General features: G+C 43.0%; 2 protein-coding genes across 3 annotated transcripts; both read right to left on the bottom strand.

Annotated features, from left to right (window-relative positions):
• Positions 1-674: 674 nt before the first annotated feature.
• On the bottom strand, positions 675-5,293 carry LOC123352352 (perilipin-3-like). The gene is made up of 7 exons (XM_044992312.1): positions 5,216-5,293; positions 4,655-4,850; positions 3,449-3,525; positions 2,896-3,148; positions 2,245-2,441; positions 1,880-2,002; positions 675-1,269 (listed from the first exon to the last, which is right to left on the bottom strand). Exons 1-7 carry the CDS (start codon positions 5,276-5,278, stop codon positions 877-879), a joined length of 1,302 nt encoding a protein of 433 aa, XP_044848247.1. The 5' UTR covers positions 5,279-5,293; the 3' UTR covers positions 675-876.
• A 6,458-nt stretch (positions 5,294-11,751) lies between these two features.
• LOC123352337 (perilipin-3-like) lies at positions 11,752-16,840 on the bottom strand. Of its 2 annotated transcripts, none has more exons than XM_044992267.1 (8): positions 16,760-16,840; positions 16,085-16,164; positions 15,521-15,716; positions 14,315-14,394; positions 13,763-14,015; positions 13,114-13,310; positions 12,749-12,871; positions 11,752-12,159 (listed from the first exon to the last, which is right to left on the bottom strand). In XM_044992267.1, the coding sequence occupies exons 2-8, from the start codon at positions 16,145-16,147 to the stop codon at positions 11,767-11,769; spliced, it is 1,305 nt and encodes a 434-aa protein (XP_044848202.1). In that variant the 5' UTR covers positions 16,148-16,164; positions 16,760-16,840; the 3' UTR covers positions 11,752-11,766. The 2 variants fall into 2 exon arrangements, with proteins under 2 accessions (XP_044848202.1, XP_044848212.1); XM_044992277.1 differs by having other exon boundaries at positions 16,726-16,772.
• Between the last annotated feature and the right edge of the window lie 1,706 nt (positions 16,841-18,546).

The raw sequence follows: 18,546 nt of genomic DNA, 5'->3' as shown, positions 1-18,546 counted from the left end.
TGCATCTACCACCTTTCACATTTCCAGCTGTGAAGTGTGGAAATATACAGCCTTGATACAGACTCAGTGATGTTATAGGTGGTTGAGATTACATACACACTAGCACATCCACCCACCAGAATAACCAATATTTTATAGACTGAAATTTATGCCCTAGAACCCCTCTAGGGACAGCCCTATTTTGAGATGGGCAAAGGAATCCCAGGCCTGTTCTCTTCTGGGGCAGGGGCCAGGACTGAGCAACCCAGGTAGTGTCTAGCCCAGGTTGGCTAAACAGTGGTAGGAATTTTAAGCAACTGCACTGTTTGCTTTTCAGAAGTGGCTGCCTGAAATCCCAAGTGCAAATCTACCACAGCCATGAGAGCAACAAAAGTAATGTCTCTGTTCCAAGTTTAACCAGAAACTAAAGCATGTTTAGAGGCGAGTAGTCAATTTAGAATTTAGAAATTAAGGCTTGGTTCTATGGTATATAGGGTAAGCTTCCCAGGCTTTTAAGTGTGTAGACAGTAATGCCAGTGGTTGCTGCTATGGCAAACAGGGCTACATATATGCACCTGCAATTAGTCATGCTATGTCTACTATAGACCAGGAAATCACCTCTTAGAAAGAGCAGATTAGACCTGCATTCAAATGCAATGACATTTTATTTTGAAGACAATGATAGCACAAACAAGTATTATCTGAGCTGAGCCGAGACATTATCTACATTATAGCAGTCACACAACACCTCCAGAAATTAGTAGAGATTTAGGCACAGTGCATACTAGTACTAGCCACAGGTGTCTTTCCTGAAGTATGACAGTACACACAAAGTCAGAAGGAAGACTAAATGAATTTGCCTTCTTCCTTAGAAGTTGAAGTTTCAGGTCCTCCAGGTCACAGATCCTCCTTAGACTTGGAGGCTTCCTCAGCCTCATTTTCTTGGTTTTGTGGTTCGATGGAGTCTGCAGACACCTTACCAGATGGGATGAATGGTCCCACAACCCAAGACAGAGGAGTATTCTCCATCACGTATGCCATCAGCTCATCTACATATTCCTGGGCCTTGGTCACCATCTCCTGGCTCTGGGTTAGGAGGCTGCTGGAGAGATCCTGGAAGGAATGGGCAGTGGAGAAGGATGCATGAAGCTCTTCGATGTTGCGATACACCTGTTTCACCTTATCCTGAAAGTTGGTGGGGAGACCTTGAATGCTGGATACTAGCATCTGGCAGGCATCCTGCAGCTGCTGGATAATGCTGCGGGACATAGCCAAAGTCTCAGACTCCATCTGTTGGAGAAATAGAAGCTTAATTCTAATGTTCAAACCACAATAAGGATCAAACTTGTGACTGCCTCAGGTGATGCTGTTAGGCAGCAAGTTATGCTGCAATCACAGCAGTCTGATGGAAAGACCATGGGCACCAACAAGGTCTGCAATGGGTGTGCCATGATCTTTCAGGATCAAGAAAGGGAAGGCACAACTTGGCCTCTAAGAGAAGCCACTTGTGACAACGGAGGCTAACAGAGGCAATAAGCCATGTAAAATGGCTTAACTTGGCTTAGGTCAGAATAGAGCTAACAGGCATGTCACTGGCTCCAAACCCATGATCTACAATCAGTTCAGGCTGGGCAGAGGTTTAAAAAGTAGTAAGCATGAATCTAAAGCAGCTATGCTTCTTGGGCACAGACCTTGCTGGTATGACATCACTTTAGGGATGTCTAAGAAAGGAAACCACTCATACTCAAAAGGGAACAATTTTTTGTAATAAAACTAAAGTCACCTGAGTTTGAGCTACTTATCCAAAGATGCAATTATTCTTGGCCTTGCAGGGTGGCTAACTTCAGACCAGAAGTGACACCACCCCCGCCCCTCCATGCACACACCCAAATGTACATACCTCTGGTTTTGCCAAATCCTTCATTTCACTGCTTTTTGGCTGCTCCTTATTCCAGCTCAGCCATATGTGATGGAACTGCTCCTGGACTTCTTGGAGAGACACACCTTGCTTAAGGTATTCAATCTAGAAATGGATTAAGCATATTAAGAGATGAGACATTTGCACATCAATTATTTAGTTCCACTGTTTGACATGCCTTCACCCCACAGTGTGGTATGCTCAATGCATCAAGAGGAGAAGGGTCTAGTTACATAACACAACTATGAATGAGGTCTAACCCTCATTGTATCACATTCTACACAGGTGTGGTTAGAGTGTTCCCCACCCTGAAGGGCATCAGTTTTGAGAGATAGTTGAGTTCCTACCAGTCCCATGGTTTGATGAAGCTGGGAAAGAGCCTCTCTGATGCTTTGACTAGTATGTCTCATCTTGTTTAGGGAATAGTGGTAGGCACGCTGGCGAAGTTTGGTTGACAGGGAACCTAAACGCACGAAGTAACTCCGATGCTCTTGTGTCTTCAGCACAACCACTTCAGCCCCTTCCACAGATTCAGCCAGTTCAGCTACAGGGAAGAGAGTTCAGGTTGTTCACCCTCAGGTTAAGAGACTGGTAAAGGAGTACAAGCCATACTGATCTGCTAAATCTTAAGCAGCCTTGTAACAAGCATTTGTCTTAGCACCTATCAAGTACCACAGAGGTAGCTTCAGCCTTAAAACAAAAACCCACATGCCACACAGCATTACTAAGATTTTGCATATTTTGATAATGACTGGCTTCTAATGAATCGTCATGCCCATCATTCCTTCTAGTACCACCCTGTCCCCACTTCTTGCTCAAATCATTTTACATGCCCACCAACTAAAATCTTAACCCTCAGTCTCAGCTATGAAAAGGCTGTAGAATGAGCCTGCATTTGGTGACAGATAAGATTGAGAAGCCTTGAGAGAAGTTTGGCCTAAAGGGAGGATTCCCCTAAACTTTTAGTGATAGTAGACCTGTCATTCATGTGTTCTGACCTAGTTCAGCATCTGTCATGGGAAGATAGTGATCCAAGAGCTCTTCAGATTTCTCCAGCACTGCTTCCATTCCACTTATGGCCAGTTGGCCCATTCTTGATTCCACAACTGTGCTCATGCTGTCAGTGACCACTGATTTGGTGGTCTTCATACTGTCCTGCACAGCCTCTTTGGTCATATCTACCATTCTGATCATGGTCTCCTTGACATCTGTCAGTCTGGAAGAGGCCAACTCCTGTGTTTCAGATGTAGCCTAGAGAAGAGTGATCAAGCAAGGTATTGTACAGTAATTCAGGGCCATACCACCACATTTACCCAGAGATTGAGGTTGGGGGAGGGGATTACCACCTGCTCTACCCCATAGGTCAAATCTTCAGGGGAAGAACTGCATCTTGCTGTTAAGCATCAGACCAGAGTTATATTTAGACCCTAGCTCCTGCCTCTTGACCACTTTTAGTATGGAGTGTACCTCTGCTGGAGGAAGCATCCCATTATTGGCATCCCTTTCAGAAAGGCATGATGTTTTGTCTAGTGAGAGCGTGGTGAAAGTTACCTCATCAGCAGTCTGTTGAAGGATTGGTAGATTCTCCTCCACTTTGTCAGGTACTTCAGAAACACCCTCTGTTGTCCCTATAGAAAAAGCAGAGTTCAGTTTCTTAATTGGTCAGTTTTGCTATTGTAATATTTACAGACTCTGGCTCACATCTGTAATGAGAGCTTCAGTTCTCCAATATGGACAGGCAGCAATTGTTCTGGGTTGTAGGGGCTGCACATTTCCCCCTTCCTTCCCCATGTAAGGTGGTTCCCTCCCTCTCCCCAAAAGAGATGAACTCTTTTGTAAAGATTTTCCATGAAAAAATAGTGTCCCCTTCAATAGTTCATAGTTCCATGCTTCCTCCCACGCATCCTAATTGGGCAACTGAATTAAGTAGTTATGACTAGCATCTGAACACTTTCTCATCCCATCTATACATACTGCAGAATTCTCTTACCCAAGCAGTCTAGGCATTACTTTCCAGGCTCCCTCACCAAGTGAGGGGTTTTTATGTTCTGAATAAAGTGCAATGATCTCACTCCATAGTCTTACAGCTCTGAAGCTTTTTGATCAAACGTTTAACATCCCTCTGGAAGGCACCAAGAAGTTTTTGCAATGCCTTGGCTGCAATAAGTCCAACTAACTGTTTTCATGAAGGAAGCAAGTCAGGGAACAGCCATTGCTGTGGAGCTATTGCTTGATAAGAAGGTAGTTAAGAAAAGTTTAGCAGTTGTAATTGGTTTGCAGTGTTGTTGTAGCCATGTTGGTCTAGAGATATTAGACAAGGTAGTGAGGTAATATTTTGTTGGACCAACTTCTATTGGTGACAGCCTAGATTTTGAGCCGCTCTAGTTACAGAATGAGGAGATCTCATTTTGCAGTTAGGTACCTTTCAAAGGGTGTTGCTTCTTAAAGGGAAAGAGCTTAGCACTAATCTCACCTCCTGGCTACACTGAAGGTGAGGGCAGGCTCAGCAATACTAATTAGTATAAGCAAAGCCCTTTGTTAGCCTCTAGCAGATGTTAGCTTACATGCATGGGCTACTGTATTATTCCTATATTGGACCACCACCCCCACTGCCAGCTTCTCCTCCAGTACTGAAGGAGTACTGATTTTCATGGACCTGAGTTTTAGAGATGGAAGCTTCCCGACAGGGTGTTAAGAGCCTACTTTTGAGAAACTGTACCATATAAATAGAAAGGTCTGCATATATGCTTTACTCACCCTCAGGTTCAAGTTTAGTTACAACTGGCTGTACACTGCTAACTGCAGCATTGGTTATGGAGGTCACTCCCTTCTCTGCCATGTCACAGATGGACCTCACATAGGGATGGCTCTCCTTGGTGGAAGCATAGGCAGTGGCAGCCAGATCATAGGCAGAGTTGACTAAAGGTAGACTGGCCACCCTCTTCAAGACATTCTAGTGAGACAAGGGACAGAACAGTGAGTCAGGGAGGCAATGTTCTACACTGGGGCTGAACCTTTACTTTTTCAAGTGGTTACACCCTTGATGTGTTGGCCCCAATCAAAGGATTGCTTAATGGTCAAAAATCTGAAGAGGCCCAACAGCTGCTTTTGAAGTTAGTACTGAAACTGGATCACAAGGTTTACTAAGGCAAGAAGAATTCTTAAATCTCATAAACCAGGCTATTTTGCAGCCTCTGGAAGAGCAACTGCACAAATCTCTAGACACCGAGATGTGCATATGTGAAGCCTGCTACCAGATAACAGCCAGCCATCTTTCATATTCACATGTTGAACCAGCAATGCTTAAGAGGGATTTACCTGTTGCTCTTCCTCCCCATGCTCTGGGGATGCCATAGTTGTATCTTTTCCATTAGAAGCCATGGTAGAATCAGATACCTGAAAAGGGCAAGAAGAAAGGCCTGAAGTTACAAGTTGTGTTTCTTAAGGAAGAGTTACAGCACCCTAAAGACAAGAGTGGTGTTCTACTCCAAAGCGGGAGTAGAAGAAATGGCAGGGCCCTCATCAGATTATGAATATTTAGAAGACTAGTGAGCTAAATACATTGTCACTGCTTTTTTAAAAGCAAGAAATATTTCAGTTCTGCTATAGTTAAGGAAAAAGCAAGCAGGATTCCTTCTCATGGCATAGAGTGTTTGAAAGTCTTTGGTTTTTTTGGAGAGTCTATTAAAGGCAGTAGGTGTCACTACTACTAAAGGCCATTTAATAGTTTTAACTACAGGGGACAGGAAAGGAAAGAGAATGGGATCCTGTCTCATCAGCTAAGAGACTTAAGGCCAGGGAGTATTAAGTTTCCCAGACCCAACTTCCCAACCCCTGCCCACAGCTTCTTACTACAGACATTTACACATACAAACATGTCTTAGTCACAGAAGTACAAAGCCATGACCAAGGAACCATATAAACAATTAAAACAAAACCTCAGCAACAAGTCCCACTCCTTGAAGGACTAACCCACTGACCTTTCTCAGTACTCCAGACACTGCTTTACTTCACTCCTCACCTGGTCAGATTTTATACACCCCTGGTGATGTAATTATGAGGGAAGGGCGTGAAATACTCAGGACTGACAGTTCAGGTAATCAGTGAAAAGAAGGCTTTGCTAACCAATAGGAGAATGCAAATCCTTTGGGGACTGCAAAGATTGGGAGTGAGTTATTCCCCAAATGTGATTCCAATTATCTGCACTGGGTCTTTGCTGTCATCCAGCTGAACTCACTTTGAATCCACAACCTGCCTAGAAACAGTTGCTAGTTAGGATGGGTAACATTTTCAAAAAGACCTGTGTGACTTAAAAAGCCATTGACTTTCATTGCCCTTTCCAATGGGAAAAGGGAGAGAAAAGTGGGTTTTTTTTAAAAAGGTAGAGAAAAGGGTAAAAAATTGAAATGGAACTTTTCATTTTATGAAAAACCTAAAAAAAAAAACATAAAAAACCCCAAACAAATAAAAAATCAGCCAAATATAGACCATCTCTGGCGGTAAGGTTACAGATAGCAATGTGTCTGCTTCACCTGCATGTTGGCCATTGGAACAAGGAGTGGCATATTGGAGACAGGTAGTTTTTTTCCAGTGGTTAGAATACTAGCCTAGGATTTGAGCTGGGTTCAATTTTATGCTCTACCACAGACTTCCTGTGTGACCTTGTACAAGGCCTCTTGATGCCTCAGTTTCCCATCTGTACAGTGGGAATAATATGGCTTCCATGCTTCATAGAAGCTTTGTGAGGTGCTCAGATACTCTGACAATCAGGGCTATAGAAATACCTTAGATAGATAGTGAAGCATTTTGTTGGGGAACAAGAGTTAGGCAGGGTAACTGGAAGAACTTGCCCTTCTCCACCTTCATCCCCCTTTCAGAAAAAAGGGAACGTGTGCCACTTTCTGTTTCAGGGAAGGGTGGGAGAAAAGAGTCTTTATTCTTTTGTCACCCCTTCCTTGTTCTCCCTCAGAGTTTGAATTGGAATTGGATTGAACTGGAAAAAAGGTGGTGGTACTGTCCCAAGTCCTGCCCACAATCCAAGCTCTGCCTATATGAGATGCTGCTTATAGCAGATTGTGCAGGTGTAAAGAACTTGAGCACACATGCTCTGCCGGGTTCCCCTTTGGGCTCTCTGTAAGGTTCAGCTACACCACTGGATATGGCCAGATTAAGATGGAGGCACAATAGCCACATGGCTGGATCCCAGTCATGTGATGATGTCAATCTCAGCTTTCATTTAAAAATAAATGTTTCTACCTCACATGGCTGCAAAGAAAAGCTTGAGATTATCCACTGAATAGAACTCAGACAGTGATGTCTGCCTGTGTCTGCCCCCAGCCTCCTGCAGAGGGAGAAGCAGCATCCATACCAAGGGAGGTAACTCTTTACCCTCCACTTGGCCCTCGCTGTTCTTGGTGTGCGCCCACCCACCTTCCCAGGATTTCAACAGATAAATGCCTAGCTGGGCTCTGTGGGATTGGTGGCATCTGGTCTTTTAGTCCCAAGGGTCAGATATTGGCCATGGGAGTGTGAATAGTTCCCTAAAGACATCCACTCTCACCACGAAAATGAGATGCCACCCCAGGCAGATCTCCAATCCTCCCTCTCTTTTCTTGCTTACTTTGATCAGCGGTGAAATAGTTAAAAATCTAGACATGTATATCACCATCACTTGGCATCGGAGTTACCCCACTTTGATGAATGGGGCAGTTCACGCCTCTCTGAGCTCCTGCGTCAGGCTCTCTGCAGAGGCAGGCAAATACCTGTGTGTCCGTTTCTGCTCTTTTCATGTTTTCAAGGTTTTTTTTCCATACTCTGTTGTTACTTTATATTGATAGAGCTTAGCTCCATTAGCACTTGAAGACCAGCCACTCCAGAGAATGCAAGAGACACAGAAATGTAAGTCTCAAGGGGACCTCTGATGCACCCTGACTGTTTTGGGGTTTTGCTGCTTTATCATATACCTTGCAAGGCACAAAGTTTTCCAAGTAACTGAATCTGGAAGTATTTTACTGTTCATTCTAAACATATGAAGCTGCATTTCTCAAATGTTCTTTCTGGCTGCATTTTGTAATGCTTAAGGAAAAGGCCTCTCCTCTCCATTGACAGTTTCTATGCCTTCAATACAGATAAATATCAAGGAAATTGTAAACATTTGTACATTGAGCATGATTGCATGAAAATACAACTTCCCATTCGATTCCTCCTTGCTCACGGTACAGTACAGCCTTGTGGCACAAACCACTTCGTGGCATTACTTGTGATATTTTTGAAGGGGTGGGAGGTTCTGGTGCAGTTAGTTGGGGCAGCAAAAGAGTCATGGATAAATCAGAAGCAACTGAGATTTTTTAGTTTAATTTTGATATCCTAACCAGTGCCAAATCCATCTTAATTCCCACCCTTGTAGTCTTTTTATGTTAGTGCTATTGTAACCCACACATCTTCTGGGTGTGGTGTTCTGGCTCAGCATGTGGCACTGAGACCACTTCAAGAGAGAGCAATTAAGGAGTCTGGTCTACAGCCTCAGCTAATACCCAGTTGGCTTTTAGCTCATGCAGTAGAGGCTCATGCACTAAGCTCCAGAGATCCCCAGTTCAATCCTGCCAACTGGGCTTTGTCAGCGTTACACTGTCCCCTTCCCTTTTAAATGTTTATGCCAAATGAGCAACTAGATTGAGATTCTGAGATGCTGCCACCTTTTCCTCTTAACATTGTCATGCTACATTAAAATATTTGCATGCAGACCAGGACTGAGCAAATAATGAATTTTTCATTTCAGGGGCAGAACAAAAAGTAAAATTAAAAACAATCAGTTCAAATCAAAACTCATTTTATTTTTCAGTTTTTCCTCATCAAAATGGAATAAATGAGCAAACGTGTTTCAAGCCAAACAAAACAATTCACTTGACCCTAAGTGATTTTTTTTTTTTTCAGTTTTTCATTTCATGTAGGTTTTGGGTGCTTTTTACTCCCTCCCTTTTCTAAAATCTAGCTAAATTTTGAAAGGAAACACCATTTCAGAATGAAAAAAAATCAAGTGTTTCATTTCCAGATGTTCAACATGAAACTATTTGAAATGAAATGTCAAAACATTTCATTCTGAAATGACTAAAACAAACTGTTTTGACTTTTTCCAATCTCTTTCCCTCATTTTTTACTTGAATTTGCAAATAACTTGTGTTCTGAAAAAAAGCATTTTTGGCAAATTTATGATTAAAAAATATTTTACCCAGCTCCAGTGAGGATTCTTCATCCTGTGTCAAACTGAGCCTCTGTTACCTGTGCTGAAGAATCCAGGTTCCTTAGCAAACTCATACACCTCTTTAGGTGGCCTGGCTACTGGGGTGGGGACAAAACACCCCACTGTGTTAGGCTGGGTTACAGGACCATTCTGATGTGGTAGCATTTCACACCCACTGGGCACAGGGGTAAATGACTACACAAGGTGCAAAGCAGTGGAGAAGCAGGCTTGTATTGTGCAAGTGTCCCAGGACATTTTTTGATGTTTTCTACCTTTTCAAATATATTGATTTCAATTACAACAGAGAATACAAAGTGTATAGTACTCACTATATTTTTATTACAAATACTTGCACTGTAAAGAACAAAAATAGTATTTTTCAATTCACCTCATACAAGTACTCTAGTACAACCTCTTTATCATGACAGTTGACTTTACAAATGTAGAATTATGTACAAAAAATAACTGCATTGAAAATAAAGCTATGTAAAACTTTGTCCTACAAGTCCGCTCAGTCCTACTTCAGCCAATCACTCAGACAAACAAACTTGGATACAATTTGTGGGAGATAATGCTGGCTGCTTCTTGTTTGTCACCTAAAAGTGAGAGTGGGCATTTGCATGGCACTATTGTAGCTGGCATTGCAAGCTATTTATGTCCCAGATGCACTTAAATTAATATGTCACTTCATCTTCCATAGGACATGCATCCATGCTGATGACAGGTTCTGCTCAATAACTATCCAAAGCAGAGTGGATGAATGCATGTTCATTTTCATCATCCTAGTCAGATGCCACCAGCAGAAGGTTGATTTTCCTTTTTGGTGGTTTGGGTTCTGTAGTTTCCACATCTGAGTGTTGCTCTTAAGATTTCTGAAAGCGTGCACCCCACCTCATCCCTCTAAGATTTTGGAAGGCACTTCTGATTCTTAAACCTTGGGTCAAGTGCTGTAGCTAGTTTTAGAAATATCACATTTGACAAAATGCAAAGGTGGTACCAATCTGCAGTGAAAGTGTTCTTAAAACAAACATGCTGGGTCATCTGAGACTGCTAACAGGAAATATGGCGGAATGGGTAAAATAGAGCTGAAGATATAGAGTTCTCTCCCAAAGAGTTCAGTCACAAATTTAAGTAATGCATTATTTTTTAACAATCAGCAGCATGAAAGCATATCCTCTGCAACGGTGGTAGAAGCATGAAGAGGCATATGAATGTTTATCATATTGGGAACATAAATGCCTTGCAACACCAGCTACAAAAGTGCCATGTGAACACCTGTTGACACTGTAAATAAGCAGCAGCATCTCCTGTAAAGGTAAACAAACTTGTCTATCTTACCAATGGGCACAAGAAGTAGGACCGAGTGGACATGTAGGCTCTAAAGTTTTACATTTTGTTTTTGAGAAGAGTTATGTAACCCCCCCAAAAAAGTCTACATTTCTACATTGCCCTTTCCTGATAGAGGTAGTGCAGTAGTTGTAGGTGAATTGAAAAAACCACTTCTCTTTTTACAGTCCACTATTTGTAAAAAAAATATATATATATATATAAAGTGAGCACTGTACAGATTGTATTGTAATAGATTTCTATTTGAAAATGTAGGACATCCAAAAATATTTAATTGGTATTCTATTGTTTAAAAGTGTGCTTATGCCCAAATAAATGTTGCCTTTAAGGTACCAGACAGCCTGTACCCACAGAAAACTAGACACTTGTCACTATGATGTGGATTTAAAGGGCCTGCTTTCCTAAGGGTGAAGATTGCATCTACAACCTTTCACATTTCCAGCTGTGAAGTATGCAGCCTTGATTCAGACCTCAAGTGATTTTATAGGTGGTTGAGATTACACACTAGCACATCCACCCACCAGAACAAATATTTCATAGGCTGTGACATTTGTCCCAGAGCCCCTCTAGGGACAGCCCTATTTTGAGATGGGCAAAAGAATCCCAGGCCTGTTCTCTCCTGGGGTAGGGGCCAGGACTGAGCAACCCAGGTAGTGTCTAGCCCAGGTTGGCTAGACAGTGGTAGGAATTTTAACCAACTGCACTGTGTGCTTTTCAGAAGTGGCTACCTGAAATCCCAAGTGCAATTCTACCACAGCCATGAGAGCAACAAAACTTGTTTCTGTTCTAAGTTTAAACATGCTTTAGTTTCTGGTTACATATCAGTAGTTGATCTAGAACTTACAAATTAAGGCTCTAGATTTGGTACTATGGTATACAGGGTAAACGGCCCAGGCTTTTAAGTGTGTAAACAGTAATGCCAGTGGTTGCTGCTATTGCAAACAAGGCTACATATAGCATGACTAATTGCAGGCACAGATGTCTACTCTAGAACTGGAAATCACCTCTTAGAAAGAGCAGATTAGACCTTCATTCAAATGCAATGACATTTTATTTTGAAGACAATGATAGCACAAACAAGTATTATCTGAGCTGAGCCGAGACATTATCTACATTATAGCAGTCACACAACACCTCCAGAAATTAGTAGAGATTTAGGTACAGTGCATACTAGTACTAGCCACTGGTGTCTTTCCTGAAGTATGACAGTACACACAAAGTCAGAAGGAAGACTAAATGAATTTGCCTTCTTCCTTAGAAGTTGAAGTTTCAGGTTTCTAGGTCACAGGTCCTCCTTAGACTTGGAGGCTTCCTCAGCCTCATTTTCTTGGTTTTGCAGTTCAAGGGAGTCTGCAGACACCTTACCAGATGGGATGAATGGTCCCACAACCCAAGACAGAGGAGTATTCTCCATCACGTATGCCATCAGCTCATCTACATATTCCTGGGCCTTGGTCACCATCTCCTGGCTCTGGGTTAGGAGGCTGCTGGAGAGATCCTGGAAGGAATGGGCAGTGGAGAAGGATGCATGAAGCTCTTCGATGTTGCGATACACCTGTTTAACCTTATCGTGAAAGTTGGTGGGGAGACCTTGAATGCTGGATACTAGCATCTGGCAGGCATCCTGCAGCTGCTGGATAATGCTGCGGGACATAGCCAAAGTCTCAGACTCCATCTGTTGGAGAAATAGAAGCTTAATTCTAATGTTCAAAACACAATAAGGATCAAACTTGTGACTGCCTCAGGTGATGCTGTTAGGCAGCAAGTTATGCTTCCATCAGACCACTGATTGCAAGACCATGGGCACCAACAAGGTCTGCCATGATCTTTCAGGATAAAGATGCCAAGTTGTGCCTTCTTTAAGAGCCTCCATTGTCACAAGTGACTTCTAACAGAGGCCATAAGCCATGTAAGATAGGTCACAATAGAGCTAAGCCAAGTTAGCAGGTGTGTCACTGGCTGCAATCCCATGATCTACAATCAGTTTTCAGGCTGGGCAGAGGTTTCAAAAGTAGTAAGCATGAATCTAAAGCAACTATGCTTCTTGGGCACAGACCTTGCTGGTGACACATCACTTTAGGGATGTCTAAGCTAGGAAGCCACTCATTATGCTCAAAAAGGGAACAACTTTATGTAGTAAGACTAAAATCACCTCAGTTTGAGCTACTTATCCAAAGATGCAATTATTCTTGGCCTTGCAGGATGGCTAACTTCAGACCAGAGCTGACACCACCACCCCCAATGCACACACCCAATGTACATACCTCTGGTTTTGCCAAATCCTTCATTTCACTGCTTTTTGGCTGCTCCTTATTCCAGCTCAGCCATATGTGATGGAACTGCTCCTGGACTTCTTGGAGAGAGACACCTTGCTTAAGGTATTCAATCTAGAAATGGATTAAGCATATTAAGAGATGAGACATTTGCACATCAATTATTTAGTTCTACTGTTTGACATGCCTTCACCCCACAGTGTGGTATGCTCAATGCATCAAGAGGAGAAGGGTCTAGTTACATAACACAACTATGAATGAGGTCTAAGCCTCATTGTATCACATTCTATACAGGTGTGGTTAGAGTGTTGCCCGCCCTGAAGGGCATCAGTTTTGAGAGATAGTCGAGTTCCTACCAGTCCCATGGTTTGATGAAGCTGGGAAAGAGCCTCTCTGATGCTTTGACTGGTATGTCTCATCTTGTTTAGGGAATAGTGGTAGGCACGTTGGCGAAGTTTGGTCGACAGGGAACCTAAACGCACAAAGTAACTCCGATGCACTTGTGGTTGTGCTGAAGACACTTCAGCCCCTTCCACAGATTCAGCAAGTTTAGCTACAGGAAAGAGAGTTCAGGTTGTTCACCATCAGGTTAAGAGATTGGTAAAGGAGTACAAGCCATACTTATCTGCTAAATCTTAAGCTCCCTTGTAACAAGTGTTGGTCTTAACACCTATCAAGTACCATAGAGGTAGCTTCAGCCTTAACACAAAAACCCACATGCCACACAGCATTACTAATAATTTTGCTTACTTTACTAATGCCTGACTTCTAATGAATAATCATGCCCATCATTCTTTCTAGTGCCCCCCTGTCCCCACTTCTTGCTCAGATCATTTTACATGCCCACCAACTGAAAGCTGAGACTGAGGGTTAAGATATGAAAAGGCTGTAGAATGAGCCTGCATTTGCTGACAGATAAGATTAAGCCTAGAGAGAAATTTGGCCCAAAGGGAGGATTACCCTAAACTTTTAGTGATAGTGGACCCGTCATTCATGTGTTCTGACCTAGTTCATCATCTGTCATGGGAAGATAGTGATCCAAGAGCTCTTCAGATTTCTCCAGCACTGCTTCCATTCCACTTATGGCCAGTTGGCCCATTCTTGATTCCACAACTGTGCTCATGCTGTCAGTGACCACTGATTTGGTGGTCTTCATACTGTCCTGCACAGCCTCTTTGGTCATATCTACCATTCTGATCATGGTCTCCTTGACATCTATCAGTCTGGAAGAGGCCAACTCCTGTGTTTCAGATGTAGCCTACAGAAGAGTGATCAAGCAAGATATTGTACAGTAATTCAGGGCCATACCATCACATTTACCCAGAGATTGAGGTTGGGGAGGGGATTACCACCTGCTCTGCCCCATAGGTCACATCTTCAGGGGAAGAACTGCATCTTGCTGTTAAGCATCAGACCAGAGTTATATTTAGACCCCAGCTCCTGCCTCTTGACCACTTTTAGTATGGAGTGTACCTCTGCTGGAGGAAGCATCCCATTATTGGCATCCCTTTCAGAAAGGCATGATGTTTTGTCTAGTGAGGGGGTAGTGAAAGTTACCTCATCAGCAGTCTGTTGAATTGGTAGATTCTCCTCCACTTTGTCAGGTACTTCAGAGACACCCTCCTCTGCTGTTGTCACTATAGAAAAAGCAGAGTTCAGTTTCTTAATTGGTCAGTTTTGCTATTGTAATATTTACAGACTCTGGCTCACATCTGTAATGAGAGCTTCAGTTCTCCAATATGTTCAGGCAGCAATTGTTCTGGGTTGTAGGGGCTGCACATTTCCCCCTTCCTTCCCCATGTAAGGTGGTTCCCTCCCTCTCCTGCAACTTATGAACTCTCTCTCATGGAAAATTTTTACAATAGTGTCCCCTTCAATAGTTCATAGTTCCATGCTTCCTCCCATGCATCCTAACTGGGCAACTGAATTAAGATAGATGCTAGTCATAACTGAACACTTTCTCATCCCATCTATACATACTGCAGAATTCTCTTACCCAAGCAGTCTAGGCATTACTTTCCAGGCTCCCTCTCCAAGTAAAAAGGTTTTTATGTTCTGAATAAAGTGCAATGATCTCACTCCATAGTCTTACAGCTCTGAAGCTTTTTGATCAAACATTTAACATCCCTCTGGAAGGCACCAAGAAGTTTTTGCAATGCCTTGGCTGCATTAAGTCCAACTAACTGTTCTCATGAAGGAAGCAAGTCAGGGAACAGCCATTGCTGTTGAGCTATTGCCTGATAAGCAGCTAGTTAAGAAAAGTTTAGCAGTTGTAGTCTGTTTGCAGTGTTGTTGTAGCCATGTTGGTCCAGAGAGATTAGACAAGATGAGTGAGGTAATCTTTTGTTAGACCAACTTCTGTTGGTGACAGCCTAGATTTTGAGGCTCTCTGGTTGCAGAATGAGGAAACCTCATTTTGCAATTAGGTACCTTTCAAAGGGTGTTGCTTCTTAAAGGGAAAGAGCTTAGCACTAATCTCACCTCCTGGCTACAGTGAAGGTGAGGGCAGGCTCAGCAATAGTAATTAGTGTAAGCAAAGCCCTTTGTTAGCCTCTAGCAGATGTTAGCTTACATGCATGGGCTACTGTATATTCCTATATAGGACCACCACCCCCACTGCCAGCTTCTCCTCCAGTACTGAAGGAGTACTGATCTTCATGGACCTGAGTTTTAGAGATGAAAGCTTCCCGACAGGGTGTTAGAGCCTACTGTTGAGAAACTGTACCATATAAATAGAAAGGTCTGCATAGATGCTTTACTCACCCTCAGGTTCAAGTTTAGTTACAACTGGCTGTGCACTGCTAACTGCAGCATTGGTTATGGAGGTCACTCCCTTCTCTGCCATGTCACAGATGGACCTCACATAGGGATGGCTCTCCTTGGTGGAAGCATAGGCAGTGGCAGCCAGATCATAGGCAGAGTTGACTAAAGGTAGACTGGCCACCCTCCTCAAGACATTCTAGTGAGGCAAGGGACAGAACAGTGAGTCAGGGAGGCAACGTTCTACACTGGGGCTGAACCTTTACTTTTTCAAGTGGTTACACCCTTGATGTATTGGCCCCAATCAAAGGATTACTTAATGGTCAAAAATCTGAAGAGGCCCAACAGCTGCTTTTGAAGTTAGTACTGAAACTGGATCACAAAGTTAACTAAGGGAAGAAGAATTTAGTCTCATTATAAACCAGGCTATTTTGCAGCCTCTGGAAGAGCAACTGCACAAATCTCTAGACAATGAGATGTGTATATGTGAAGCCCGCTACCAGGTAACAGCCAATCATCTTTCATATTCACATGTTGAACTAGCAATGCTTAAGAGGGAGCACCTACCTGTTGCTCTTCCTCCCCATGCTCTGGGGATGCCATAGTTGTGTCTTTTCCATTAGAAGCCATGGTATGATCAGATCTACCTGAAAAGGGCAAGAAGAAAGGCCTGAAGATACAAGCTGAGTTTCTTAAGGAAAAGTTACAGCACCCTAAAGACAAGAGTGGTGTTCTACTCCAGAGAGGGAATAAAAGAAATGGCAGGGCCCTCATCAGATTATCTCACTAGTCCTCTAAATATTCCTAAATACATTGTCACTGCTTTTTTAAAAGCAAGAAATATTTCAGTTCTGCTACAGCTAAGGAGAAAAGCAAACAGGAGGATTCCTTCTCAAAAAGGAGAAGATTTTTCAACCACTCTGTGCCATGAGATTCTATTAAAGGCAGTAGGTGTCACTACTACTAAAGGCCATTTAATAGTTTTAACTATGGGGGGTGGGGTGGGAGAAAGAAGAATGGGATCCTATCTCACCAGCTAAGAGGCTTAAAGCCAGGGAGCATTAAGTTCCCCAGACCCAACTTCCAAACCCCTGTCCTACCCACAGCTTCTTACTACAGACATTTACACATACAAACATGTCTTAGTCACAGAAGTACAAAGCCATGACCAAGGAACCATATAAACAATTAAAACAAAACCTCAGCAACAAGTCCTACTCCTTCAAAGACTAACCCACTGACCTTTCTCAGTACGCCAGACACTGCTTTACTTCACTCCTCACCTGGTCAGATTTTATACACCCCTGGTGTTGTAATTATGAGGGAAGGGCGTGAAATACTCAGGACTGACAGTTCAGGTAATCAGTGAAAAGAAGGCTTTGCTAACCAATAGGAGAATGCAAATCCTTTGGGGACTGCAAAGATTGGGAGTGAGTTATTCCCCAAATGTGATTCCAATTAACTGCACTGGGTCTTTGCTGTCATCCAGCTGAACTCTCTTTGAATCCACAGCCTACCTAGAAACAGTTGCTAGTTAGGATGGGTAACATTTTCAAAAAGACCTGTGTGACTTAAAAAGCCATTGACTTTCATTGCCCTTTCCAATGGGAAAAGGGAGAGAAAAGTGGGTTTTTTTTTAAAAGGTAGAGAAAAGGGTAAAAAATTGAAATGGAACTTTTTATTTTATGAAAAATCTAAAAAAAAACCAACATAAAAAACCCCAAACAAATAAAAAATCAGCCAAATATAGACCATCTCTGGCGGTAAGGTTACAGATAGCAATGTGTCTGCTTCACCTGCATGTTGGCCATAGTTTCAAAGTAAAAAACTGGCACATTGGAACAAGGAGTGGCATATTGGAGACAGGTAGTTTTTTTCCAGTGGTTAGAATACTAGCCTAGGATTTGAGCTGGGTTCAATTTTATGCTCTACCACGGACTTCCTGTGTGACCTTGTACAAGGCCTCTTGATGCCTCAGTTTTCCCTCTGTACAGTGGGGATAATATGGCTTCCATGCTTCATAGAAGTTTTGTAAGATGCTCAGATACTCTGACAATCAGGGCTATAGAAATACCTTAGATAGATAGTGAAGCATTTTGTTGGGGAACAAGAGTTAGGCAGGGTAACTGGAAGAACTTGCCCTTCTCCACCTTCATCCCCCTTTCAGAAAAAAGGGAACTTGTGCCACTTTCTGTTTCAGGGAAGGGTGGGAGAAAAGAGTCTTTATTCTTTTGTCACCCCTTCCTTGTTCTCCCTCAGAGTTTGAATTGGAATTGGATTGAACTGGAAAAAAGGTGGTGGTACTGTCCCAAGTCCTGCCCACAATCCAAGCTCTGCCTATATGAGATGCTGCTTATAGCAGATTGTGCAGGTGTAAAGAACATGAGCACACATGCTCTGCCGGGTTCCCCTTTGGGCTCTCTGTAAGGTTCAGCTACACCACTGGATATGGCCAGATTAAGATGGAGGCACAATAGCCACATGCCTGGATCCCAGTCATGTGATTATGTCAATCTCAGCTTTCATTTAAAAATAAATGTTTCTACCTCACATGGCTGCAAAGAAAAGCTTGAGATTATCCACTGAATAGAACTCAGACAGTGATGTCTGCCTGTGTCTGCCCCCAGCCTCCTGCAGAGGGAGAAGCAGCATCCATACCAAGGGAGGTAACTCTTTACCCCCCACTTGGCCCCCGCTGTTCTTGGTGTGCGCCCACCCACCTTCCCAGGATTTCAACAGGTAAATGCCTAGCTGGGCTCTGTGGGACTGGTGGCATCTGGTCTTTTAGTCCCAAGGGTCAGATATTGGCCATGGGAGTGTGAATAGTTCCCTCAAAACATCCACTCTCACCATGAAAATGAGATGCCACCCCGGGCAGATCTCCAATCCTCCCTCTCTTTTCTTGCTTACTTTGATCAGCAGTGAAATAGTTAAAAATCTAGACCTGTATATCACCATCACTTGGCATCGGAGTTACCCCATTTTGATGTATGGGGCAGTTCATGCCTCTCTGAGCTCCTGTGTCAGGC

This window comes from Mauremys mutica, chromosome 1 (genome assembly GCF_020497125.1).
Source record: "Mauremys mutica isolate MM-2020 ecotype Southern chromosome 1, ASM2049712v1, whole genome shotgun sequence".
Lineage (NCBI taxonomy): Eukaryota > Metazoa > Chordata > Testudines > Geoemydidae > Mauremys > Mauremys mutica.
The sequence above is the reverse complement of the archived record's forward strand: the minus strand, read 5'-3'. Positions and strand labels throughout refer to the sequence as shown.

Excerpts from the sequence above, each read along its gene's own strand:
- LOC123352352 (XM_044992312.1), bottom strand. The coding sequence starts at position 5,278 with ATGGCTTCTAATGGAAAAGATACAACTATGGCATCCCCAGAGCATGGG. Across the intron at positions 4,851-5,215 it reads ATGGGGAGGAAGAGCAACAG|AATGTCTTGAAGAGGGTGGC; the intron begins GTAAATCCCTCT and ends TTGTCTCACTAG. Across the intron at positions 1,270-1,879 it reads AGGATTTGGCAAAACCAGAG|ATGGAGTCTGAGACTTTGGC; the intron begins GTATGTACATTT and ends TTTCTCCAACAG.
- LOC123352337 (XM_044992267.1), bottom strand. The coding sequence starts at position 16,147 with ATGGCTTCTAATGGAAAAGACACAACTATGGCATCCCCAGAGCATGGG. Across the intron at positions 15,717-16,084 it reads ATGGGGAGGAAGAGCAACAG|AATGTCTTGAGGAGGGTGGC; the intron begins GTAGGTGCTCCC and ends TTGCCTCACTAG. Across the intron at positions 14,395-15,520 it reads AACTAAACTTGAACCTGAGG|TGACAACAGCAGAGGAGGGT; the intron begins GTGAGTAAAGCA and ends CTTTTTCTATAG.